This window comes from Falco rusticolus, chromosome 11, assembly GCF_015220075.1.
Source record: "Falco rusticolus isolate bFalRus1 chromosome 11, bFalRus1.pri, whole genome shotgun sequence".
Taxonomy (NCBI): domain Eukaryota; kingdom Metazoa; phylum Chordata; class Aves; order Falconiformes; family Falconidae; genus Falco; species Falco rusticolus.
In genome coordinates this window covers 25987730-26015007 of record NC_051197.1, presented here as the reverse complement: position 1 = coordinate 26015007, position 27278 = coordinate 25987730, and the positions used below count along the sequence as shown (strand labels likewise).

Genomic DNA, 27278 nt, shown 5'->3' with positions numbered 1-27278 from the left:
TTTTTATCTGTCTTTTGATGAAGGGGTCTCAAAACTTGGTCCTATGAAAGTGCAATTTTGGCAGTATGTGCTCTTTTAAACCAAATGTCATCTGCCTAGCAGCCTGCCTGCTGCAAGGCTCTCAGTTATCAAGGTTTGCTTGGGTTTTTTTGGTAAGGGACTTTTGTACTGGTAGCAGAGATGAGGTTGTGTTGTAATTTATTTCATCGGATGCTTGGTTAGGTCTCTAAAGCCTTAATCCCAGTTATGGTTTAGTACAGATAATGTAAATTGTGTAACTTTTTCATGAGTGTTTACTCCTTTCTTTGCATTTTTTGGAAGGAACTTCTCCATTTCTCTCCTGTGATTGTTAGATATTCATAACTAGTATTCATATTACCAAAATTCAAGTTGAATAAAGCAATTTCCGATTGAATAAAAATATGAAATAGTCTCTTGATAGTTTTGTCATACAAGCTTTCACACTAAGCCAACCCTGTCTCAAGCGTTTAGTCGTACTTCAGAGATATTTGCATTTGGAGTGAGATTTGCAGTGATCTGGAGTCCAGTGCAAGTTTTCTATCTACAGTCATATGTGAATAGGTGATGAATCGGCAGTATTTTGTCTCCGAGCCAAGAAACATAATTAATTGCTGAAAGACCATTTTTTGTCTTGACAATAGGCTGATTTTCTGAATATTTAGGCAGAGCAGTTTTTGATTAAAAATACTTTGCCAGTGATGCGGTAGTTGAATTATGATCTGTGGGCACCAGAGTTTAAATACTTGTTGCAGTGAACTCTCTGGAACTGAGCCTATGAAAAGGATGCATTATGCTGCAAATTATTAAATATTGATTTCTGTAACAGTCTACAGGCATCAATGAACTTAGCAATATGCTAGTAAATAATATGAAAAAGATTAATATCTCAACAGAAAAAGTAATTACAAAGATGTTTAAATAATGATTTTGATGCAAGTTAGATTTGTGGATAACAGAGGACTCAACTTTGGCCTCTTCTTGGTTATCTAAAACCACGAAGATGATAATGTCACCTTGGACTTTTGCAGCTGAAGTTCCCAGAAGAGCTTCCTGAGGTGTGTGAGCCGTGTTTGAAGCTGGATGTTTGGCTTTGGAGGTCACAGCCACATGTCAGAGGGAGCAAGGCACATTCTTTACAGAGTTTGCATTCTTCTGCATCACTCTGAGGTTTCCTGGCATCCTACTCTGAGACAGCTCAGTTAAGCACAGTTTAGCCACTATAACAAAGCTGTTGCTTGCAAGTCATTTGCACCAGTGATGGTTTCTTCATAACGGTTTACAGAAGTTGTTACTGCAAAGTGTTTGCTCTCGGCATTCATTATGGGATTACTTCTCCACAGAGATTAGCAATTTGAATTTGTCATTACTTTTCTGCACAGTGTTAAGTATTTAGAGCAATAACTTCCTCCAGAAGAATGAAGGAAATGGATTTCCTTTTTAATTTTGTGTGGAGGGAAAGACAGTTTTCATGCGTTATCCCTAAGTATCACTTAGATATTCACATGGGGCACATTTTTGACTTGCTGCTTCACTTTGTTCATCAGACAAAATTTATGCTCTTCTGCAGATGTTAGTCTTTAAACTTCAAAGGCATGGCAACATCTGGGTCCTTGGGTCACTGAAAATGAGCAGGCAGCTTTAGTTGCAACTTGTGAATTTCTTTTGCATTTTGAGAGGTTTATATATCAGTGGAAGTGGTACTGCTCATCACATATAAAGGGATCTCTGTGTGAACTGTTGTTATTAGTAAGTTAGAAAAGGTACTGTATTTGGGGAAAATGCAGAGGTACAATTTGGGCTTTGGTTTCCACAATTGCAGTTACAGCTGTAGTACCAGCTGAGGTGTGACTGCAATGAGTGACCTGAGAAGGTGTACACCATCGACCTCCAAGTCACAAAATGTGTATTTTGGTTAAAGAACAATAGATGCTTGTGAGAAGCTTGAGTAAAAGATGAGGTTGGGAGAAGGAAGCTGGCTGATACAAATAGCTGTTCATTCGCTAAGTACAGGTATGCCTGAGTGAAAGCCTGTCACCCCTGGGTCATATGGAGACTGTCCTTGTGACCAAATTCATGGCATGCAGACATGCAATCTCTTGTCCCGTCCTTGCCTTGAACGTTTATTTGCTTTTATGGTTTTTGCTAAGGTATCTCAAGGATATTTGTAGTACATTAGTTTTTATTGTGTTCTGCTTTATTCTCCATGCTGCAATAACATCAAGAGTCTTGCAAGGTCCATATATTGGATGGCAGAGAATGTTGGTGTCCAGGAGCAGTGTCTTAAGAGTCCCTCAGGGCAGAAACTCCAATGTTGGCTATTGCAGGCTGCCTAAGGCTGTCATCGCGCGTTCCAGCAAAGTTGAAAACTGTCCTCCTAGGATGAGCGGTGTAGTCAGCCTATTGCTGATATATGACGGAAACAATCTAGCACACAGTTGTGGGTATTTCCAAGCGTGGTAATGCTTTAGTAAAAGGTGAGGATGCGATAAGTACGTGAGTCAGATGAATGCTTTCAACTGAGCTGCTCATGTTTTGTATAACTAATGGAGCAGGCTTTTTTTTTTTTGTAAAAAAAAAGGCAACAAAAAAAACCCTAAAATACCAAAGACCCTGGAAGGCTCGAGGTTAGGAGACTGCTCAGAAAACTTTGATTGCTGTTAAGGTCAGTTAACTCCAGCAGATTATTTACAGGTTTGTGAAGTTTCAGAACCATATCCTTTCAGTTGTGGTGTGAAAGCAAGTGGCATATGGCGCTTTTAACGTTTGGGAGCTCCTCTAGTGAGACTAAAAGTAAAGATGGTGACTATGGTTTTTACTAAGATTTTTTTTTTTAGGCTTAGAATGAAAAGCTCCCCATTTCAACCTTCATCTCTCTTTAGCTGTCACAAGACATGTTCATACTGCAATCACACACACCTCATGACCACATTACAAAGCTACTTTAAAATCAAGTAACTTCACTGTTGCCTGAATATTTAATCAACTTCTTGGCTGGGTTTTATTGGCAGCACCAGATCTCATAACGTAAGCAGTTTGTGCTGTAGATATACCTATGAAAAAAAGAAGAGAAGAAAAAAGGAGACAAACCCATTCTTCCACCTTTTATATATACCAGCTGAGCTTGAAACTAGCAGAGTCATTAAGCATAATGCCAAATGTCAGTTGTGCGAACAAACGTGTAATAATTGTATTTTGGATCCAGCAGTGTTTTAGAGCAAACTGCTTATAATTTCCAGCAGTTACTCTTGCAAAATGCCTTCCTTTATTTGATTTCTTTATCTTCAAGTTATATCTGTAGAATAAAATTGCAAAGTCAACTCATGCTTCACAGTTACTTAAATTATATTTTATGTAGTAAGTAACTAAACCCAACAAAGTTAGCAGAAGATATTTTTCTGTATAAGGTGGGTTTAACTGGTACTGATCTGGTCCTTCTCATTCTCTTTGAGATCATACACTATTTGTGTGTCATCTTAAAAAGTTGCCTTTGGCATCAGTTGGTGTTAAAATTGTTCATTATGGCAGTACATGGCCAGTACTGAAATTGTTAAAGCTGGTAAGCTCTGATTTATACCTAGTTTGCTCATCTATCATTCTTTCCAAGAACTTTTGTTTTACTGATTTATAAATATTTAGTCTTGGAACGTCTCTTTCTCCATATACATGTGTGCATATATGTTACGTATATATTCATGAAAAATTTACAATTCCTTTAGCTAGAACATAACCTTTATCCTTCATGTGCTCTCAGAGGGAGGGATTCCTCATGCAGCAGATCAGACAATTTATAAAATATATAACGCTTCTTAGAGGGACGACTTCCATGCTGTTTTGGAGCATCAGAGACCATCTCAGTTTGAGTGATCTGAAGAAGGGATGAAAGGTTTTGGGGGAGGAGGTAGAGAGGACTGGAGATACTGGAGTTCTGAGTTTTTACAGGTGTGGGAGCAGCATGAGAAGGAGATATGTTGGAGTAGTAGAGGTACCTGTATATCGCAGTTGGGGTCATTACTGTTGAATATGAGGAGACCCAGTCAAAGCCCAACTGTGTAAGTTTTACCTGAGAGAAGGCTGTCTATGACCTGGAAGAGAAGGTGTTTAGACCTTACAGCCTTGATAAATATGAGTGAATGTATAGAAGGAAAAAAATACTCTTGGAGAAACATAGCTTATTGTTGTAGTCAAGAAGCATAGAAGATTTGAAGGTGGTCATGCATCTAGGCCTTAATATATCAGAATTATGGCTCTTTGATTCCTCAAAACAGTATGGAAACTCATTTATGTATATAAAAGCTGATGGTCTTTGTACATGTGAGGTGAGGAGTAAGTTGGTGATCCTGGGGAAGGTGTTTCACATCACACTTCCACAGCTGCTTTTACAGTATTCTTGTAAAGTAACCCTGTGTTACCCTGTGTACCACTGACGTTCTTTTTATACTTCAGACCAAACATGTTTTCATTTAGGTCACAGGTGAGCAATGTTACCTGATTTTCTTTCCTTTGTCTCCTTTCCTCTAGCTCTTACAGCTTCTGGAGTCTGAAACCATGCAACTAGAAGCCTTTCTGGAGTGGAAGCGACTGGAACCAGTGTATTGGCAGTGGATGGTAATGCATCAAACTGATTTTGAAGGGTGCAGCTTTTTGACTCTAACATAGCTGATCACTTCCAAAGGCCCCTTCCCACAAAAGTAAACGCTGCAAACCAGCTGTTTAACAGCACCCGAGAAAAAGGAAAAAAGCCTTTAGTAAAGTAAGGAATGTTTTCTTAGTTCTTCATCTCTCTGTTTTCTTCAGTCAGGCTCACCCAGCTAAGCTGAGGAATTGCAGCGCAGAGTGGCAGAATTTCATATAGTTAACACAAATGAAAATGTCTGATCTTCATCTCTTAAATGTTTTTTAAACATAGCAATTGTACGTTTTCTTAAAATTAAATGGCTTTTCAGAATAGGGCCTCTAAGCTTTATTGCAGACTTGAGAACAACTAAATTTGTGAGCAGCTGATACTGAAAACATCTTCATTTTTCCCAATCAAATAGTGTGTTGAAATTGCCAATTTCCCCTTGAACTGTGTTGAATGATCATAAGAAAATCAATAAGCCTTTCTCTGTGCATCTTACGATTTCTCAAGTGAGTGTAAACGGTACCATCCATCTCACTTCTCTCTACAACTTTTGCCCGTTCACAGTTGCTGAAAATAATTTTTTAGAGCACCACATTAGCCATATGAGTTTACGAAATTTTGAGAATCAGTGAGCTGACTGTTAATTATCCATATGCCTTGTTCTGCACTAAAAGCAAGGCAAAGGAGTAAAATTACCTGTCTTGAAGAGTGCTTCCAATGCAAAGCCATTCAGATTGTCACTAATTTTATAGTGGGTTTTGCTCTTCATGTCTATCATCTTCTGGTTATTCGGAAAACATCAACACGAGCATAAACCTGGCTCCAAACAGGCAAAATGTAAATGCAAGTGTTACGGCATTTCAGGGTATCCACCACCATTTCCCTCTGACGTGTTGAACAGTGTGGGGACTGTTGTAAGTATTAGTGTGCTTCCTGGAGTTAAGTCCTAAAGAAATACTTGCAAAAAAACTGAGGAGCACGTCTTTTTAAATCGTTCAGTAGGCTGGATGGCAAATTTGCCTTTCTTTTGTTTTGCTGCTGATGGTGGTTGTTCCCGGATTCTGTAAGATGTATGGGAATGAGATGTGCTTTGAGGTACAATAGTTTTCTTTTTCCCTTTAGCCTATGCTTTGCATTGCTGATCTGATGGATCGGGTTGATTCTTGCATAGCTGCTGCTGGGTCTTCCTGATGGTTATGGGCAGGAACATGATAGAGCATGACGTAACTACAGCAACTGGAGTGACTCCAGTAATGTTACTTTAAAATTCTGTCATTTAATGAATTTCAAATAAAACCAGAGCAAAACCCTAAAACCCCACAAACAAACAAAACTTCCCAAAACAGCTTTGTTTTATTTCCATGCAGTTTGTTAGGCGGTTGGTGCCCAGAAAAACGTCTGCATTGTCATGAGCTGGGCTTTTGGTCAGCATGAGCTGCTGGCCTCCGCGCTGTTTTGTGCCAATTTGCAATGCTGATGCTTGCTGAGAAGGAGGTTTTGTAAGGGTGTCTTTTGCTGTTTTACAAAGCTGTGTATTGTATAAGCCTAAAAATCTCTTGCTGTGAATCAAGCCAGAGTTTTTAACCTACCTGCAGAGAAGAGAGAGAAAGAGGGGGGCATTCCTATCCTCTTTATAATGATCTTTATAGAAGTGAAGGTTGTTAGCATGTCACTGCCTTCCCAGTCCGTGTTTCTAGCTTAAACAAAGCTGGTTCTCTCTGTCTCCTTGTAGGCCATTCATTCAAGCTTCTGCTGGTTGCTGCTGCTCTCGTATGGGACTTTCTCTCCCATGTGTCTGTGTTTTACTTCAGGTGCCTCACCTGTATGTCAGTGCTACAGTCAGCACTCTTCTATCACAGAGATTTGTATTTATACTTTCTAAAATGGTACTTGACTTTAACAGTGTGACGTTGGTGACTTCTGGTTTTCTGACGTCTCTTCCAGCAGTGTTGCTGCTGAGCCAGTAATTACGCATCTGGTTTTTTCTTGCCTGTGTGTAGACCATGCTGCTCAACTGCTGAATTCCCTCATACTGTTTTCACATTACTTCTCCAATTTCTAAAGATAATACTGAATGCAAATTATGTCCTTAAAAGAGATTATGACCTCTCCTATTTAATGTCGCCTTGATAAGAATATGGAAATAAATATTTAATATTCTTTGAGCGAGGAAGCCTGGGTCCTTTAATTATGCTCTGCTACCCTGGCTTGAAAACTGTGTTTCTACATAATCTGTGCACCATGGTTTATAGGTACATGCGTTTCAAGGACCCCAAAGTTATTTGGCATTTTTTTTTAGTATTTTGGATAATTGTTGCTATCTCTGAAGGTAGTTGCAGAATTAATTATAGACCCAGCTAGGTGGCCATGGTCAAAGAGAGCTGACAGAGCTCCTGACCAGCCTGGCGCAGAGATCTCTTAGGGTTCCTCAACTTGTAGAGGATGGACATGGGAGAGCCTGTGGGTGTTGCAGCTTACTGTGCTATGTAGCACATGAGGCTCTTCTGAACAATGCAAGCATGTGCCTCCTTCCTGGACATCACTTTGTTGCAAAAGATCATAGAAGTGCATTCAGCCTCAGAGTTTGAGGGGAAAGGGCATATCTGGAGCTTCTGCAGTACTGATGATCTCTGTACCGTGAGTGCTACTTTATTATCCTTTAGTGCAGTGGAGAGTAGCTGACAGTATGCAGTCCTTTCTAAAATAAGCTAGGTTAGCAGCATAAGTTTTCTGTTAACTTAGAAATATGTTAGTGAACTGAGGGGGTTATATCTTAAAATAACTGAAATTGTAGAGCAACTGTACACTGAGATATGGCAGCAGTGAATTCCTAGTTATGAACTACCAGGAAGATGTGTGTGTGGGGGGAAGCACTTTAGCTTCTGCTGAAAAGTAACTTCCATTGTTGTTTTCCTTTAGGAAACTGTGTTAGATAATATGGCTGAAGAGGGAAATAAGTGTGAGTCCCGGGATGCTCATGTAGAGAAAAGCAGGCTGCCAAAGGCGACCTTGTGCTGTCCCTGGGCTGACAGTCTGACTGGGCAAATTGACAGATTATCCAGAGATCTAATGACTTTCCGTGACCAACTGCATAAGCTTGTAACTCGTCGAAAGGCTGCATGGTGTGAGAAGGTAAGGCTTTGGGTGGCATTCTTGGATCATTACTGACTTTTAAGTTCCTGTATTTTTTAGTGTTATCACTATGGCCCATCCTAGGGCAGCTTCCCTGTTGCTGCTGTGTCAACCTTGCTGAAATCTTGATGACAGATCTGCAGTTACTTGTCTGTTTATGCCCACAGCATCCCAGGTACTCTTTCAAACACAAAGTAGGCATCTCTCCCAGAGAGGCAGCATGCTGAAACAAAGCAAGTGTTCTTTTGGAAGGGAAGTCATCAAAGGATAGGGGAGGAGAGGAGAGAAAAAGGAAATCATGGCAGCCCCCGGAGGGGACAGAGGCAGCAGGTTGAAAGCATCAGTAATGGTTATAGTGAGAAAAATATAGATAGACATTTGCAGGGACGGGAGGGTGGGAGAGGCCAGAGCTTGTCATCTTTCACTGAGTTAGTAGTCTTTGAAATGTCTGATGGGGGGAGGAAAAAGAAGGATTTCAAGCTTGTGAAGTGAGAGAAGGGACTAAGCAGAAGATCTGGTGGAAGAACAGACTGGCTGTGGGAGGCTGGCTGCAGAGGAAAACAGGTGATACGAAGGAAGCGTACATGGTGTTCACTGGCATAGGGATGGGGAGACACTGGGAAGCACCCAGAGGGGGCGGTTGGGGCATAAATAGAGGAGCTGTTGATGTAGATGTAAAAGGTGAATGTGAATATTAACATACTGCCAAAAGAAAATACGATGAAGATGAAGGCATGGAAGCTAGTGATTTTTTCAGGCATCAAGAGAAAAGAAGGGTACCAGGGAATCTATGAAACCTGTGGATGCAGAAAAAGTGAAAGGAACAGGTGGGGCAGGTAAAGCAGTAACAAAAATGCTGTATTGCAATTTTACGCCTGTATTAACTAAGGAGAGGCATTTTTTGATTTGTTTTTTTGTTTCTTTTGGTTTGTTGGGTTATTTTAGATAGGATTATAGATCATTTGACAAAATGAAAAGTGGCAGGTTGTCAGATCAAGAGATCTGACAAGTCAGATCAGCTCTTTGCCCAAGAGTTCAAAAGGATCTGGCATGGGAAAAGTGTGTGAGAGCTAATTGTTCTCTTCCACTGTAAGGATAAGAAACTAATTGGGATCAGTTGGATAGGGACAGGCACAAGGAGCTGCCGTGCTGCTTCACACAGGGTACAGAACTTCTTCCGACAGGACACTGTGGATATAACCAGTGTACATGGATTTGAAATCTGTTGGACACATTCTTGGAAGATGAAATCCAGCAAAGATTATCAAATATACAGATACAAATTACAAACTTAAGTAACTGCACGAGTACAAATCATTGCAGGTTGGGGGAATATTCCGAGGAAGTACCTCTGTGTATTTGCTTTCGTCTTACACAGTCTTCTCTGGGCACTTGTTGTCGGTCACTGTCAGTGGTGGGGTGCTGGACTAGGCAGGTCTCTAGCATCATCAGATTTGGTCGCTTTTATGGCAAAATGGGCATGACTGTTGCAGGACAAATCAGACATTGAATTCCAAAAATAAAATTTCCAATGCATGATTTCCAAAGCAAGATATACTCTGACTCCTCTTATATGTATCAACATATATGCTGTTAAATATTATATAACAATCACACTGAAGGTTGTTTTATGCTTAAATTTGGACATGAAGTCCAAAAATATTAACTGATGAATTCTTCATTGTACTTTGAAATAGATGCTGTGATTGGATTTGAATGATGGTCAGTCAAATTCCAGTGTTCTGAGATTCACTGAATGTCATGCGAGTTTATGACTGTGGGTAACAAATGCAGTGCATCTTAAGTGTGCTCTTAAAAGGATGGTTTATCACAAGTGCCTCCTCTTCTATGTGCCCTGGAACAGAATTGTTTTGTAACGCTACATGACAGCTTTTGGAATGCTGGGGGTCAGATGACTCTCCATCAATCCTCTTTATATCAGCCTTTGCTTTGAGCAGTGTTGCTGCTTATGTGATGCTTTCTGCCTGCAGTCCGTCTTTTCTCCCCAGTCAGGATGCTTGCTGAATGCAGGCTCCTCTATCAATTGTATGTTTCTGCCCCCTTCTGTCTTTCCCCTGGAGAAATAAGCTTATCAAATCTTTCCTTCTATATATTTTTTTTAGTCAAACAAAGAGAAAAGATCCAGCAGTAGCTAAAGTGGTCATTATCTCTAACTCTTGTGATACTGAGACATCTGGAAATTATCTTGGCTCTCACAATTGTGCCCGGCTGAGGGACAGTACAGTTTATTACAGCTCTTGTGCCTACTACCTTGTACTTCACAACAAATGTGATAATCCACAGAGTAATTATGTCTGTTGTTACCAGTAGGCCTGATGTTTGTGCCAGGCAACCGAGTAGAAACTGTTCTGAAGAACAGAATGGAGGGCACGTGATGAAATGCGATATATTGGGGAAGAGACAGTACGAGTTTTGCAGAGAGGAATCATGAATATAAAATCGGTTGGAGCTTTTTGAAGGGACTGGTGAGTGTGTGGGCAAGGGAGGTTGGATTGACGTTATTTAATTGCATTTATAAATGGTGTTTGATAAAGTCCGTAAAAATTCTCCACAAAGATAAACTGCCCACCTGTCTGTCTTTCTCTTACCCTCAAGCACACAGCAGAGCAGGAAGCGGAGAGGCAGTGGCTGTCGTTGGTTTGGGGAGGTGGTCACCCCTGGAGCCTTGGGGGCCTGTGCTGCACAGCATGTGTGTAACTGCTCTGGGAAAGGAGGTGCATAGCAAGATGCCCAAGTTTTAAGATGAGACTAAATGCCTGAGAGCACGTGAAGGACAACAGCAAAAGATTGTTGAGGGTCTTTGTACTGAGTAGTGAAGTGGTAGAATGTCAGATAATATTGCGTGGAGATAAATCTGGCAAAATGCATCTGAAGGGAGAATCATAATTTTACATGTTTGGTATGACTGTTATAGCATGTGAATGAGCTCTTGGGGTTATAACAGTGGTTCTGTGGAAATGTCAGTGGTCAGAAACAGTGAACTGAATCCTAAGAATTGTTAGGAAAGCAGAAGAAAGCAAAACAAAATATTCCCATCTGTTCCTGGAATGCTGTGTGCTGTTCTGGTCCCAGCATAACTTTAAAAAAAAAAAAAAAAAAAAAAAAAAAAGTTGAGCTGAAAAGGCACAGGGATGGGAAGCAATGGTGACCCAAGCTGTGAAAGGGTTTCTCTGTGAGGAAATCTACTACAAGGAGCCCCTGCCTAGGTAAAAGAGGAGAGAATGAAGAGGGGCATCACGCTTCTGATGCTCCTTTTCATGATGGGTGAACCTTGAGGGAATTACTGGGCAAATTAATGAAGAATGAAATCATTGTTAAGCAAGAAATACGGAAAGTATTCTCTGGTCAGGAAAGTCCTTCAGTCGCAAACTACTGGAGTTCAGGAAGTTGTGTCTTCTAGTGAGGTACTGTTCCATGTTTGTCTGGTCCTAAACTTATTCCCTAGCTGTTTGCTATTGAAGACTGTCAGACATACTGCTGGGTTAGAGTGAACCTTGATATAACAAGGTACAGTTGCTCTTCCTTTACATCCAGTTTTGAGCATCATAATTCAGAAGAGAAACTGGGGAGAGTCCAGAAGAGAAAAATGAAAGTCATCATAAGTCTGGAACATAACGTCTTTATGTTAAAAATGGAAAGACTGAGGTGAGGTATATGGTTCTTTGGATATGAAGAAGTTTTCTCTGGGGGAAAGATTTTTATTTTTTTCCCCATGTCCTCAATGAATGGGACAAGACTGGATGTAAACTGCAACACAGACATTTAAATTAGATACTAAGGAAAAAAATCATACTTTTTTTTTTTGTGTGCAGACCCTGCATAAAACAGATCATGCAAACATCTGTCAGGGATGGCTGAAGAAGAGTTGGTTGTGGTCTAAGACTGTGGCTTGGGCTTGAAAATCTGTTGAAGTCTCTCACTTATGCAAGCCTGCGATGGATTGATTTATTTTGGATAGAAATATTTCAGGTGTGTTACAGTCATTGCTGTGCCACAGTGCCTGGTTTGTACCACTGTACACAGCTGCTTGTTATTCAGGATGTGGGGTTAGAGTTTATGTGTCTATTTGTTGCAAGCTTGATCATTTGCACACTGTGATTCTAGTAGTTAAAATTATCAAAGTTTTTTAAAATTCAGCAACTTATTTTGCTCCTTTTCTTTTGCTTCTTTCTTTCTTTCCTTATTTTTTTTTGTTTGTTTCTGCCTGCCTCTGCTCTTTCTTTGGTTATGTGCTTAGAATGACCCTGAAACCATTTCCGCTTTCAGGGACATTCACTAGAAGACATCTGAATGTTGCCATGGGATTTGGGTGATTTGTGAAACCCTGATTAATGCGACATTTTAACTGATATCCATCTCTAGGCAGCAATGTGTTCAGTATCTTGGAGGAGAAAAGGCATATGACAGAGGTGTGATCTGAATATGTGGCTTTCTTATTGTTAGCTTTGTTCTTTTCCATGCAGTACTGGGCAAATAATTACCATTTCTTTGACACTTCGGGGATTTGTAAATGATCAAAAAGTTGAGTGAAATAGTTAAGCTTTAAAAATGTTTCTCCTCTTAGAAACAAACTTAACTGTAAAAGATGAAATCTCCTAATTCCAGAAGAGAACTTGTTTGCTTGTTTGCTTTTTTCCTTTCTGAATATTCCCTGTTATTTACCTCTCTATTTGAAAGGGGGATTTGATTTCAGTCTGTTTAAACATTTGGCATCCACAAGCTGGAATGCAGAGTATTTGACTTCAAATGGTGATCACTTCAGTTTTCATCACATAAATGCTCACACCATACTGGGCTTTTGTTAAATTTGGGGTATTGTATTTTGTGATCCTCTGTGTTGACTAGCATTTGAAAGCAAGCCAGATGCCTCTGAGATGGCAGTATGATGGGATGGAGTTTGCTCATGCATGCCCCTGTTAAGCATGGCCCAGAAAGGTTTAGAGCCATTAATCTGAGCTTAAATATGCGCTTTCCACACCACAGTCCTCTCTAGAAATAGTGGTGGCTGTGCTTGCGTGCTTGGCTCATGTTATGCCTGGAGTACCCAGAGCCGACACTTCAAGAGGTTGTAATCCCTGGCCAATATCAGACTAATTTAATGACGGTGGGAGAGCATGCTGAAACCTGCATTTTGTCTTTATTTCTGTGTTTTTCTCCTGATCAGTCACCTCCCCTTCTGTTCAGTAACCTCTAACCTTCCCAAACCATTGCACCTGAGTCCTTGGTAGGGCTGAGGGGATGCAAGGTTGCCCGTTTCAAAATAAATGCCCTTTGGAATTCTAAGGTGTTGGGAAGGGGCTGTATGGGACAAGGATGTTTTGTTTTCTCTTGTTAGGGAGAGGGTAGGTGCAGAGGTGGTCAGTGGTGGTGGCAGGAATGGTCTGGGACACCCCATCAAGTGTGGATGGTGGGGACTGAAATGTAGAGAGGCTTTCATTCCATCCCAAGAGTCCTGTGCTTCACTCAGACTTTTTGCTACTACCAGCTCATCACAGCACACTGCTGGAAACCTTGTAGAGTCTAATAAAAGGGGATTATTTTTTTTTATGGTAAGGATCTTACATTTATAAAAGACTGAATCGTTTTTGATGCACTTTGGTGTAAGGCTTTACTATTTGAAGTAGGGAAGCAGCTCCAGAGGCTGATGCTGAAACATAGTCCTACATCCTTCTGGTTTGGGTTGGTTTTTTTTTCGTTTTTCTTACTGAGGTTGAGTTGAATTTTATCTACCCAAACAAGTACACTTCCACAGTTTTTTTCTATATGCCTCATAAGGAACTGGAGGGGAGCAGGAGGAGCTGTGGGTACCCTAGTAGCCACTGCTAGTGCTTGGTGGCCATGCCATGTGACTAACCTGCATGAAAATAAAAACTTGGTGCAGTGTATGCATGTGGGTGAGGGAAGTAAGGCTCATTGTTTTCTGCACTGTGTGAATGCTGAGGAGCACTGGTGGGGGCTGGACTGGCTCCTGGTGTGCTGTGTTCCTCCCTGCACCGGTGCAGGGCTGGGTTGTGTTTCTGCTGCCTTAAACCCAGGAATTGTGGCAAAGGGACAGCTGAGCTCTCACCGAAGAGCTCTCTGAAGGCTTGTCGGTAGCTCACTTTTTTAAGCAGACTGTTCACGTTGCATTTTTGCTATTTCTGCTGTTCATTCTAGTTCTTTGGGCTTTCTGCTAATATGAAGATGTTAGTGTAGCGAGTAGTTAATTATCCAGGCTGTCTGGGGTGCAGGAAGCGGAGGAGTGGTAGGGAACAGTTCTGTGCTGATCTCTTTCCTCAGTCAGCACGTTCCCTTCCGCTGCCCCTTCCCCAGTCCCAGAGTGTGTCTGTGTTCCACTTTGTGTTTGCAAACCTCCATCTGGAGCACTGAGCAGCTGTCAGTAGAGCTTTTCATGCAAAAAGAAATTGAAGAACTAGCAAGGCCAGAGAAGTAGCTTTTGGAAATGCATGGTTGGCTGGACCCGGATGCCTGGGGTAAGGGGCGCAGACCCAGAGAGATCAACAGAAACATCCATCAAAAGGAGCAATGGAGGACATGGGCACAAGGATGGCAAGGACAGACAAGGCTAATGCCTTTTATGTGTAGTTCTTATTTAGTTAAATGTAGGATTAAATTTGTTGCTGATGGAATTGCCATGGTATTAGCAGATTTAGGTTATTGGAAAGCATGCATCTGCTGTAAACAGTAGGAAGTAAGATCCTAATGCTTCTTTTCGCTTTTTGCCCCTGTATTTTCTTACATTGGTTTTTGTCACTCGTCAATATCCCTAGCAGGAGATCTGAGGCTGCTTACTTTTGGTAAGTGCTTGTGGAGATGCAAGTGATTGTTCCTGGAGGGCAGTGTGCTCTCTCTTGTGCTGGAAGGAGGAAAGAAACCACCTTCATGCATTGGTTCTCTGAACAGCAGGATCTTGCATTTGTGTTAGACCTGAAGCCCCTAGTTACTCTGGTTTAAAACTGGCATGCATGTGGAAAATTACTGCAGGTAAGCAGAGCCGGGAGACTTTTGAGAGAATCTTGCTTCTGAGAACTCTGTGCAGGTTGGTCAGACTTGAATAGTCAGTTAAGCTTGCAGCGTACAGGGAGATGAAAAAGATAAGTATTTATTCTGCATTTGCAGATGCAACTTGCTGTGAGATTGCTGAATGAGTGCTGAACTGTGTGAGAGATGGAGAGACTCTGTGTACCAGTTGCTACATCAGCAAACTGATTTCAAACACACAAAAACTGTAACTGAAAATAAATTACCTAGCCTGACATTTTTTGTGGGGCTTATGTATTCTAAAAGACTCCAGGCTCCTTAGGGAAGAGAGAAACATTAAAAACTTGCGTGCCGTCTCCTGTTTTGTATGCAGAACTCTGGGATTTGAAGTAAGCGTGGGTGAAAGTTTTTCTTGCTTTCCAAAAGATGCGGTTTTCCCTTCCTTTGTCGAGATACAGAATGTTTGCTCAGGTGACAGGATCAGTTCAAGTATAATCAATAACTCGTTTTAATATTTTACTCACATTATTTGCCAAGATGTTGGATACTGACCAAGGCAATGAAACATGTAGTAAATGCAGCTGAAGAATTATAGTAAAATTTTAGATGAGCTTTATTTAACAATAAACTGTAAAAAACCCTATTCCAATGAGAGAACGTGTTTTGTAGCCACTGTAAATGTTTTAGTGCATTTTAAAGAAATAAGTATAGTACTTAGGTTCTCACAGTTAAAATGCACAGTAAAACAGGGATGAAGATGAGGAATGCCTGTGGGGCTCAGATGTACAAGGTATATAAGATTGCAGGTCCCAGCATTGCCTCTGTCTTTTTGAATGGGAAAAGCTTGGAGGCTGATGGGTGGGATTTGAGGTGACCACAAGGTTGCTGGATTAGGAGACTCTTGCAAGGGGTGAGCCACTGCAACAAATGTTGTCCTCCACAAGGGCAGTATTTTGGGAACATAGCTAATTCTGGCTGACAGAAGCCATATTAAACACCATAGCCAGTGGCTGTTTTTCAGAGCAGCTCTACCTGAAACACTGTTACTGTGTTTTACAGAACCTTTCAGAGAGGGTTTTGGGGACACTTAATTTCCAGGAGGTATCTGACTTGCTTTACAGCTCCAGGCAGACTGTTGGGACAGGTTCCTCCTCTGACAGTAGGAATTAGAAGCATTGCATACTTTGCAGTACTACCTGATTTTTAGGTAAGTTGATAGAGGTGCTTTTAGAAGGACTGTTTGCATTCATGCATTCAAAGCTTAACCTGAAACGGCTTTTTTTTTTCCTTAGAACCTTGGCCTTGTTCTCTCAGTTGTCTGCCCTGAAATTGAGTGTACTTGATCGTAAGAGAAAAAAAGCATCCAACTCATTTCTGTGTCTTTGTCCCTTGTACTTGTAGAAGAGCTGACATAAAAGTGTATCTGTAATTTAGTATTGTCGCATATCTTCTTCCCAGCCAGAAATGCATCTAAATGAAGCTTTAGTACACTACTGAGCTCAGAATTTCGACTTTTAATTCTTCATTTCGTCAGCTCTCTCAAAGCCCTGAGAGCTGTTTGTTCCCGGCCCCGCCCCCCCGCCCCGCCCACCCGGCTTTGCAGGCTAGCCATAGGACCCAGCCTTTGCTGCAAGAGTCACAGTGACCATTCAGGCAGTTCCACATCCACCTACAGCTGCTACTCACTGTCAAAACTGTGAGCTAATAAACTGCTGAATGTATTTTAAGAGTAGTGGCATTAGATAAGGTCTGCTTTTTCACTGAAACTCTGAAAATGTTTTATGTAGACTGTTCTCCAGCTGAAAGTTAAAACTTCCTTTGCTAAGGTCTGCTTTTTCACTGAAACTCTGAAAATGTTTTATGTAGACTGTTCTCCAGCTGAAAGTTAAAACTTCCTTTGCCTCCTCATGCCATAGTTGTGGATAGGCTGGGTTGCTGGAGTGACCTTTGCTGCTCTGGGTGCACCATTCCTGCCTCCCCCAAAAGCAGGGAGAAGAGCTGCAGGGCTGGGTGCTGGTGGAGGTTCTGCAGGAGTCATGCAAAGCCCCTGGAGGGGACAAGGGAGTGTTTTCTAACTGAAAACTAAACCAGTTTTGGGGTGAAGAAATTCCCTAAAAGTTGTGGTTATGAGTTTTTCATTTTTGTTTTCATTTTCCTAGTAATTTTTGCTTAAGAAAGACCTTTTCCTGAAAATTTGTATGACTAGGTAGTAATACCTTTCTCTCATCTGTGTGTTCTAGGAGTGTTTGTATAAACGTTCCATTGTTTGGCTGTGTATACAGGAACTACCTTGTTTGAATTTGTTTCAATCCTGTTCTCCTAGAGCAGGGCAATACAGAGAAGTGCAAGTCACAAGCAGCACTCTGTTCCTAGTGAAAGTGGCTGCTTTCATGTTGCACAGTGATAAAGCTCTGCTGAACACAAAGTGGGACCCTCCAAGCCTCTGCAAGTCACTTAGATCTGAGATGATACATCATCAGTGTTTGTCTCTGCTGCCCAAGATAAAAGTTTGGAAGAACAAATTGAAAAATAAGTGAGCAATTTATTATATGAAGCAATACATGTCTGTTGCCTTCCTTTGTAATTTGTAGTTGTCAGGGTCTTTTTCAAAGTAGCACTGCAGCCTTTTTGCAAGTGTCTAAATTACTTACACTGACATACCCTGGTTTTCATATCGTGTATTTTCAGTATGTGCCTATTAGTGCATTAATTTGTGTGATCTTCTAATTCAAAGATTTTGAAAAGTCTATAGAGATAAAACTGCAGTTAAAAAGAAATGCATTATAAAAGGCTGGGCTGTTGGAATGGTATTTTTTTTTATTACTGTAGAATGCTGAAGACTTATAATTTAGAGGAGGAGATAGGTATTATCTCTTATTCCCTGTGGTGTGCATTGGGAATTGTGTAGCATTTGGACCTTCACAAGTCTGAACTGTGTCTCCTTATAGTCAATGGTAAATTATCTGCAAGTGTGATGCTCCTGCCTGGAGTTATCCCACCCTCCTGAGAGCAGCAGGACCATACTGGGTGGCCAGATTGCATATCTTCTTGGGAAGTGGCTGAAGAGGTTTAGATAAGCTCCTGGCTCCAGAGCACGGTGATTCTGGCCATCTTGTTGTATGCTGTTGCTGTTGCTTCACGTCTGCTCTTTTTGTACTGGCATCACTGACATCCTTTTTACCTGAATAGAAGTAATGCAGAAATTACTGATTTCTTTGAAGACCATTTATTATTTTAAGACTTGTCCCTGGCTGGTTCTTCCCACAGAGTTGCTGCAATACAATAATCACATTATATTTCTGACTCCCACCTGTTTTGGGTTTGTTTTTTTTTAATTTGAGCTTTAACCACTGGAAAAGCAAATTACTCATGCCAAAACCTCAGGAACAGAGAGTTCAGAAAATATCCATATGACAAGAAACTTTTTTTGTAGCTTTGTGGAAAAGGGATGTATCTCCTGGTGCTTTCAGCCTAGCTGCCTTCGTTCTGGGCTGTTTGCCTCGGATATGTCCTTCAGCAATCCAACCCAAAGGCTGTCCTTGAAGCAGCTGCCTCTCTGTGCATCTCTTCAATGTCAGGATCCAGCGTAGTTCTGTCACACGAGGAGAGCCGGGTGAAGCCCTCGCTGTAAGCAGGTCTGCTCACACGGGCTCATAGCACAGCAGTCACAGAGTTCAGTTGCTTTTAGGCCTAAGAGGATTAATTTCTCTTTTGCTTTGCCTGTGTGATAGATATATTTGTAGGCTCAGCAAACAGGCAGTGGTTTTATCAGTCATGTGCTTTTGTGCTTTGTGTTAATATTTGGAGGTATATTTTGTGTTTTCCTGGTAAAGACCCTGAAAAATCTTTTATGTTGTTCTTTTCCTGTTTCTTAAACCTATATCCTTTTTCCTTTATCTTAAGCTAAACTGATTTTTCTGACTCCTATCAATGTGGTATTTAGATACAGGAGTCTAAATACAGATCCATTCAATTATCTTTTAAAAAAAACAACCCAAAAACAAACAAAAAAAACCCCCAACACAACCCCCAAACCAAACAAAGCCAACAGATATGTTATCCATTCAGTCAAGATCAGGTCAGTCTTTTTTATGAAATTATCTCATTCTAATGCTTTAATTAACTTCTAACTTTCAATTACTATGCTTCCTCACCATCTAAAAGCTTTCCATTGGAGGACAGCGTGGATGTTGTTCTGGAGGCTTACAAAGCGCAGTATTCAATGCGTGATAAAAGGAAGCACAGAGCAGCAGTGCCCTGCCAGACCGTGGTAGCCGTTCTCGTTGGATGCACCTATGTGCGTTCCTGGTATTAAAACTAGAGTTTTTCCTCAGAGGACTCCTCCCCCAGTTAAAAGATGACTTTCTATTCCTAGATAAAATAGGTAGTTGCCTCTCTGTGGCTTCCCTGTCAGTTTGTTTTGGAATGACAATGGGTGGGCCCAGGAGCTAGCATTTTGAATAGTGAAAGTCTTTAAAATGCATAAGATGGAGATGCATACATTCCTCTCTAATTGCAGGAAATTGCGAATCCCAGCGAAGTTTGGAATGCAGCTGCTTGTATAATTACATCTTCTGTCAGTTGCTGTAGCTCAGCTTTACAACCCTTCTAAAATGTCTTCATAGTTTATGGTACAAATAATGCCCTTTATTAATATTACTTTGGGATCACCCCTTTCGTTTATTCACCACCAATGGCAAAGGCCTAAGATTTTTCCTCTTGTTGAACTATAATAATGAATGTTAGAAATTATTATTTAAGGTGACATTTTTCTCTAGCTGCTATAATTGTTAAGCCAAAAGAAATTATTTAAGTTTCTTACTATTGCTGGGGTTTGGGTTTAATAAGAAACCCCCATGCATGTACCTCAAACCGGTTTGATCTGCCTACAGCATCAGATTTTGGGTATGTGCAAACCTTTCCATTTCATGTTCTTATGAAATAGAAGGTAATGGTAATGGGTCATGGAAAAGTTGTTAGGTTATTGGCAGCTAGGTGTTGCTGTCTGCTACTGGTCATAAAAATACAGATAAGATACAGATCACAGTTCAGAGCTTAATTAAATGTGTCGGCCCCACTTACACCACCATTGCAACTGGAAAATGGTTGAGAGGTTGGAAAGGATTAAAGGAGGGGTAATAAAGGAATTACTTGATCTGGCTTCTTGAGAGGTCAGAAAAGCATAATTTAACCAAGGGAATGTTATAACTGGATCACGTTCCGCAAGTTCTGAGACAGAAGAGGAGTTCTGAGGGTGTAAGACTTTAGGTGAAAGATAGTATAAGAAGACCCAGTGGCTGAGGTGGGACTCACTGAAAAGGGGCATATTTTTAACCATAAATACATTTCACTGCTGAGATAACACAGTGGTAAGCGTAATATCTTAAACTGCTAGATCCTGTGTTTAAAATACCAAAATTGTATGTTTCTAAAAGAGACCCTGTAACTCGCTAAAATGTAGTAGAACTCCGCAGAAATTACTAGGTGAGATACTGTAGCCTGTGCTTTGTGGTTAGGTTAGGCTAATCAAACAGTTTATGACTTTAAATCCATAAATGCATGAGCATTGCTATTAAATGGGCTTTTTCAGAAGAACATCAAGTCTCTTTGTGTACAATCAAGGATCTCACAAGAAGAAAGAGACCTCATTTAGGCAGGACAGTGTGGGAAGTGTTCAGCTATTAAAATAGAAAATGATGGTTTCCAGCGTTTTTAACTGGTTACTCTTCAGTGTGTAGAAATTGCTGCAGAAAATTAAAAACCTTGAAAGCTTACAGCAAAGAAGCTTGATTCAATGAGACAAGTTTTATAGAGCTGCAGTACTAACTCTATAACTTTCTTGGAGGTTTGAAATTGCATTTGGGCAAGTTAGTATAAGACATGAATTTGAAATTAGAGTCGGGGTTTTTTTTATAGTAAAACACCTGCTTACTCAGTGTTGTATTGTTTGCAGAACAGCTGATTGCAGATATTGCTTTTGCTTTAATTTGTGGTTTGGTTTTTTTTTTTATAAGCAGTAAATGCCTTTAGGTGTTTTTCTGAAGGTTGGGGGTCTGCTTTTCTTGGAAGTCACTGTTCTTCGTAGGCTCTGCAGGGTCCTGTTCCCCCCTGCTCACTAATTATTCCCAGAAGTAGGAGCTGCAGGATCCGAGTTTTCCATCACTTAGGCATTCACAGCATCCCTTGAAATGGTGCCTTTCTCTGCTTCTCTGAGGTTGAATGGGTCACTGTCTATAGCTATGGAAGGAAAACATCTGTCATACACGTAACCATGATTGTTCAAAAAAAAAAACGGCAAACACTTTTGTTAAAAGAAACTGGCCCCCTAGCCAAACTATTACTTGTTTATTGTTACAGAAGTGTAAAGCCCTTGCCATACTTATGTGTGAAAAAGGGTTTATTTTTATGCCTTTGGGGACACACAAGCACACAAAACACTTGGGTTATTCATAACTGTTCAGTTCTATACAGAAAACAGTGACAAACATGGACAGCAACAGTGTTGGCTTGTTCAGTTCTTGCTACCTCTAATGATGTTTGAAACAAACTCTGCTTGGGGATCTTCTTTCACAAACAGGCCATGGTGCGTGTTTTTCAGTGCTGCTCTGTGTGCAGCAAGGTACAGAATGCATATTGTATAGCCAGGAAATTGTTGTATAGGAGCACAAAGAGGTTGTGGGTGGGAATTGTGGGATCCCTATCCCTGTGGCTATTTTTATTTTATTCCACTTCTATTTAATGCTTGCAGATCTTTATGCTATGCTATGCTTATAGTGGACTCTGCTTTTCCCCCTTCTGTGTTATTGATACATTTTGCTTATTATTTTATTTTGCTCTCTTCCCTTGTGTACTTGGTGCTGACAAGGAGAGCTTTCTTAAAAGTAGACTGCAAATCCTTCTCTGTCCTGTTTTCTGTATCCCAGATAGACTGTCAGCTGGAATTGCAGTTCTGTAAGGTTTTTCTCAGGGGGTGGGAGGTGGCGGTGGTGGGATAAACCCTAGATATAAACTAAGACAGAAAAAGGTATAAATAACAATCATTTATGAAGTGTTATTCAGGCTTGTACTGATTAAAGACAAGCGTTTGCAAGGTTCAGCCCCTGGACTGATCTGGAATCCAGTCTGGAAACTTAAAATTCCTAAACTAGCCTTAATTTGCCACGCCTGGTTTCCAGCACTCAGCTGTCAGGATTTCTGCGTAGCATCCATGCTGGCAGTCTCCGAGCGATGCCAGTATCTCTGTGCTTATCCTGCTTTCATTTTTTACTTATAGATCTTTATCTATAATTCGTGCTTGTCTGTTGATTGGGAGTCTGCTCATTATACATGGAGACTGAGAGCTCTGGGCAGCTCCTCTAGCCTGGAGAACATCTCTCAGGGCTCGTGCTTGGGATATTGCGATGTGCTGGAGAGCCATTTGGAGCCAGGCAGGTGAGTGCACCAGCTGACCTGGCAGGTCTTTTCTATTTCTGCAGTCTGGCCCCTCATTCATCATACATTTCCAAGCATGTAATATTTCACTGCACCCTTTTCAACTCCCTAGGTACAGAGGGCCATCTTAGATGTGGTAGCTTTAAAATAAAGCTTGGAAATGAGCTTAGGAATAAAAGAATTCTGCAAGTCAAATGCTGTTTGGCATTTTCAGAGGAACCAGATGAGTTTATGAAAGGTGTTGGGTGATTATGCCATGATAGCAAAGGCAGTATGACTTGGTGGCTTGCATATTGCATCCATTTATATTACCTAATTTCCTTTCATTCCCGAATCCAAAAAGACAAGATCTGAGATTTTTCTGTTTGTTCCTTGTGACTCAGAGAACAAAGGAGCAGGCTGCACTGTGTTTTCCAGCAAAGGCAGGCATTGCAGTTTGTAGCATCTGTACAGAATGGCAAGAATAATTTGTATTTCATGCTGTATGCATATGGGGGCCTGTCCCTATTCGTAAGAGAAATACAAAAGAGAATGAGTGGACAGATAGGACTGGAGGCAGAAAATGTGCCATTTCTAGGCTTGTGTAGTTTGTTTTTCTGAACAATACTGTCATTACAGCCATTTCTACAAAACTCCTAGAAGAAGTTGAAGAGACTGTGATTTAAATATAATGACATGATTCTGGTCTTTATCATCCACTTCAAAAGGAACTCCAACAATTTGGTTTGCTGCTCCTTACTCGAAGCTGGCAACAACGCGATCATAAAATGGAAATGCTCCTGCTGTATTTTCTAGTGGCTTCCTTCAAGTATGTAACTGAGAGGCAGAGCATTCATTTGTTTTCCGAGGCTTTCAGGTTGACGTGTGAAGTTTTAACAAGCTGAATGTTGACTTCCAGTATTTGGAAGATTGTCACTTTTGTTAGGTCATTGCTGGGAATGATTTAAATAACGTGATGTGGTTATCTAGACCTCGTAGCACCTCCTTGGCATGTCTTGCATGTTGGTAAAATTCTTTCCAAATATGTTTGCATCCAGCTTGCTTCTTAACAGAAAAAGAACAGTTTTGTGAATATTTTTACTGCACTTTTCATTAGTGAGCTGTTAAAATTCTGAGTCAGATTAGCCTCTTGGGGATGTTTGAGCCATACAGAATGAGACATAAGGCTCTGGGAAGCTTGTTGCCAGCAAGGTGCAGGCAAATGTGAGGGAGCTGAGGAAACCACAGTGGTAATTATGAAGGTCTCCTCTTTGAGGAGAGATCAAATGAGCTACATGTGTAGGTCATATAAGCAGTTGATAGAAGTAGACCTCCCCATGATGGGCAACTGAAAGACTGGGACTGTCGATGCGACAGAATTAGCACATGCCTAGAGGAGGTGAATTTGCGTAATACTGTTCTGGCCTCCAAACTGTGAAACATGCAAAGAAACTGGAAGGCAGCTTGTTTAAAATGTGTGACACATTACCTTTTCCATGATTTGCCCATTGAACTCATTGGTATAAAATTTGTTTAGCACCAGAAGGTTCCCGTGACTGAAAACAGCTGAGATAGCTGTCTGGATGAAAAGAACAGCCAGTGGTATCTTCAGTTAGAAGACATTTCAGAGAAGGTGGGGATGAGGAAGTGCTGGAGAAGTTAATCATGTATGTAGGCATTTGCTGGTTTGAAGTCTCTCTTGTGCATCAGTGCATAAGTTAATCCTCCATGGAGGGGACGGAGCCAAGGTACCTGCTCAGCCTGTTTTTCGGATATGCCTCACCTCATTGCCCCTTTCCAACTCTTTTCTGTTTTGGCTGGGCCGTTTTCAGCCTGAACATTTTTGGAAATGCAGCATCGGTGTTGGCACTGTCTCTGGGGAGGTGGGAAATCCTTTCCACACTTCAGGGATGTCTTGCCTGGCTTAATTCCGCCATGTCAGGAACTGGAGGACACCTGTCTCCTCTGCCCACCCTCCAGCCGACGTTGAAGAGATCTGTTTTATTCTAGCGCTTAGTAGTTGGCATATTCCTGCGTGTGAATCTGCCACCAGCGTCTGTGCACACTGCAGCCCTTCGCACTGTGCCACGTTTGGGAAGGGCAGCACAGGCTATCTGTCACTTTGGTCCCTTTTCAGTCTGTGATTTAAGATGCTGTACTCCAGTCTGCAACTACACTAGCTCATTGGCTTCTGCTTAGCACATGAAAATTATTCTAGTTTGCCCTTTAGCTTTTAGTTTTAATTACCTTTTGAAAACCTAGGGTGGTCTTTTGGTAGACTTGAGTTATTTTGATGGAAACTATCTAGGAGCACTTGGGGCAGTTTGGCCACTGTCCTGTCCCAGACAGTGGTTGGTGACATGGTGAGGTGAAGAGCTACAAGGAACCCAGTAGGAGTGTTTGCCTCGGTGTACACTCATGGCATCTGTCCATCTGCAGCCCTCATAAGGCTGATGAGGACACTTGTGTGCCATGGGAGGTTCTTGTTAGCTTATCAGTCTTGAGAGTGTGAAACCTGGTAGGGTACACTGACCCTGGAGAGTGTAGAGGGACAGCGTGCTTCCATGAACTCAGTTACAGTGCCTGTGAGTGACTGCTCCGTTGCGCTGTTGTGAACAGCTAACCAGATCAGCACTCGCTGCAGAGCAGGGTATGTTTCAGTTTGAAGATGTTGATTCCTCATCAGTTTATTCTGTCAACGTTTGGTGTGGTTTTTCACAAAATGCATGGGATCCTTTTGGGATGAGGTTGGTTCTGTGGAAGTGGAAATGATGATGTTGTACTGATTCAGAGAGGATGTGCAGTGGCTGTCAGACGGCACTATGCACCTAATTGGGAATTCACCTTCCAGCTGCTAGATTGAGACTGAAAGGTAGAGCTGTGGGATGGAGATTGGGCAGGCACAAAATGCTGAGGTTCCTAATTACAATATGTTTGTTTGATACAAAGTGGTCTGCTGAGATTGTTTTGCAGTGTAGAATAATCATTGTGTGCTGACTAATGGGAGACAGCAAGCTGTTAAAGAGCATCAATTAACCGTACAGGAAGAGGTTATTGAGTATTTTCACAAGTGTTCAGGATGTGAAGAATAAAGAATATTACTTGAGGGTATCCCTCAGAGATTTTTAGCTATTGAAATCTACAAACCACAACCAGAGTATCTGTGGACAGACATAAGTTGCAGAGCTTACCAGGAGGAACACTGGAAAAAGGAACCTGGAGCTAGCTTTCCAGCTCCAGATTGTGCTGATACGAAATAAAGAGCGCTTTGGTAAACTTGTTCTCTTATTTCATATTCATTACTCTGAAAATTTCCCCTGTTAAATTTGTTTAATGTTGTCCCAGGAAATATTAGTTCTCTTTACAGAAGATAGCGTGTGCAGTGCCCTTCTGATACTCGGATGTCAGAATTTGTTGTATTTCTGCTTCCCCGAGTGCTGAACTGCAAAGCTGTTGTGCTTGTTCTTACAGCTGCTCCTGCTTCAGCGTAGTAATTCCTGTTCCTGCTATTGCTATGAGTTAGAACTCAGTGCACTTAGTCCTGAGAGGAGCATGCTCTTCCATTATGTGTCCTGCACAATGGATAATAAAATTCTCCAATTTTGGCTGTTGGAGAGTATGAAAACCTATGTTTCATTAGGCCCTACTAGTATTCTGCCTGAGTGTAATGCAAAAAATAAAAACCATTGTGGGCTCTGTTTGCTGAGTGATTTTTTTTTTTTTTTTTTTTTTTTTTTCCCCCCTCCTGGATTCCACTGTTAAATCCACTTTGTGCAAACATAATTTTCCATTTATTCACTGGGAGTGGGGAGACCAGATAACATTGAATCTATTTATTTTTTCAGCTTTGTTTCTTCAAAAGTGGTGTTGGAGAATTTGGCCTCAGATATTCTTGTAGCCAGCAGCCAGAGAGGGATGTCCTGGGGTTCCTTGGGGATTATGATAAAGAGGGACCCTTGGTTCTTGGACAAGGGCAAAGATAGACTTCTGTTGGCTTCAACTCTCTATTCACATGCCTTAATCAACAGAGGTCTCCTTTAACAGATGGTTCTGCATCGATAAAGCCTTTAATGTGTTAGGGAAAATTCAGAGAAATTTACTCCTTTTCTGATTTGATTGATTTTCTTAATCTTTTTTGAGTGGGGGTGGGGGGAAGAATAACGCATCAGAAGACTGTTGAGAGGATTAATTGCTTGGCTGCAAAACTCACGAAGATACTCTGCAAAAAGATGTGGGATGAGTGAAGCCCTGGTGGAGTTGGTGTCAGTGGGGAAATTTAACTGTGACTGCAGCCCCCATGCCTGCGTGTTTCGCACCGTAAGAGAACATAAGTTTGGTCCCCTGTATGTCATAAGCATCTGAATTTGTTTCAGTAGTGAAACCCTCCCTACTGATCTGGGGGGGGAGGGGAAATCCTTTTTTCTCCAGATACGGCAGCTGGTTTGACCCTGAGCAGTTGTTGCTCTACAGTGGCAAAGGCGGGGGGGCTTTGCTACCTTAGGACTCTTGTCCTTGCAGCTGGTGCTGCTTTGAGCTCTGATTGATCTCTGGTGCTTCAGAGAGATGCTAACGTATCCCTGACTTTACAGCAAACTTGTCAAAGCCCTAATATGTGAGACACCAATATCTCAATGCAGATTTAAGCCCCAAGGAGTTGTTCAGCTTCACCCACAGCCAGGGAGGGGAGGGTTGCAGAGCAGTTTCAAGGCTGGAAGGGGGGTGTCATTAGCACTGAGCTTGACCTGAGCTGAGCTTTGGCCAAAGGATTCATCCCTGGAGCTGCAATGAAGCATTTCACGGTTCATTATCCTCACAGTAGGAAACAATGTCTTATTCTGAAGCTGAGTATCTCACTCAGATTTTCATCCATTTGATCTTCTTACGGCTTTGTGGGCAGAGTTTGGTCTCTCACCACTTTCTTTTAGGATCTAAAACAAATTATATATGTGTCTCCATGAATGGATTAGTTCGAGCTCTTGATGTTTCATACTATAAGGCTTGTTTTCTGGGCTGTGAGTCATTGGGTGACCTGCCTTTGAATCCTGTTCTCTGTTTCCCTGTGTTTTTTTGAAGCACAAACTCCAGAACTGTG

The 27278-nt window shown here is 41.3% G+C and overlaps 1 protein-coding gene across 4 annotated transcripts in view; it reads left to right on the top strand.

Moving 5' to 3' along the window:
- TEDC1 (tubulin epsilon and delta complex 1) overlaps positions 1–27278 on the top strand; it is a 73694-nt gene that overhangs the window by 44154 nt on the left and 2262 nt on the right. For 3 of the 4 annotated variants that reach the window (XM_037404098.1, XM_037404097.1, XM_037404096.1), the window contains 2 exons: positions 4540–4626; positions 7562–7774. In XM_037404098.1, the coding sequence (XP_037259995.1) occupies positions 4540–4626; positions 7562–7774 (300 nt within the window). The remainder of the gene's footprint in view (positions 1–4539; positions 4627–7561; positions 7775–27278) is intronic. The other variant, XM_037404099.1, reaches the window with a different exon arrangement.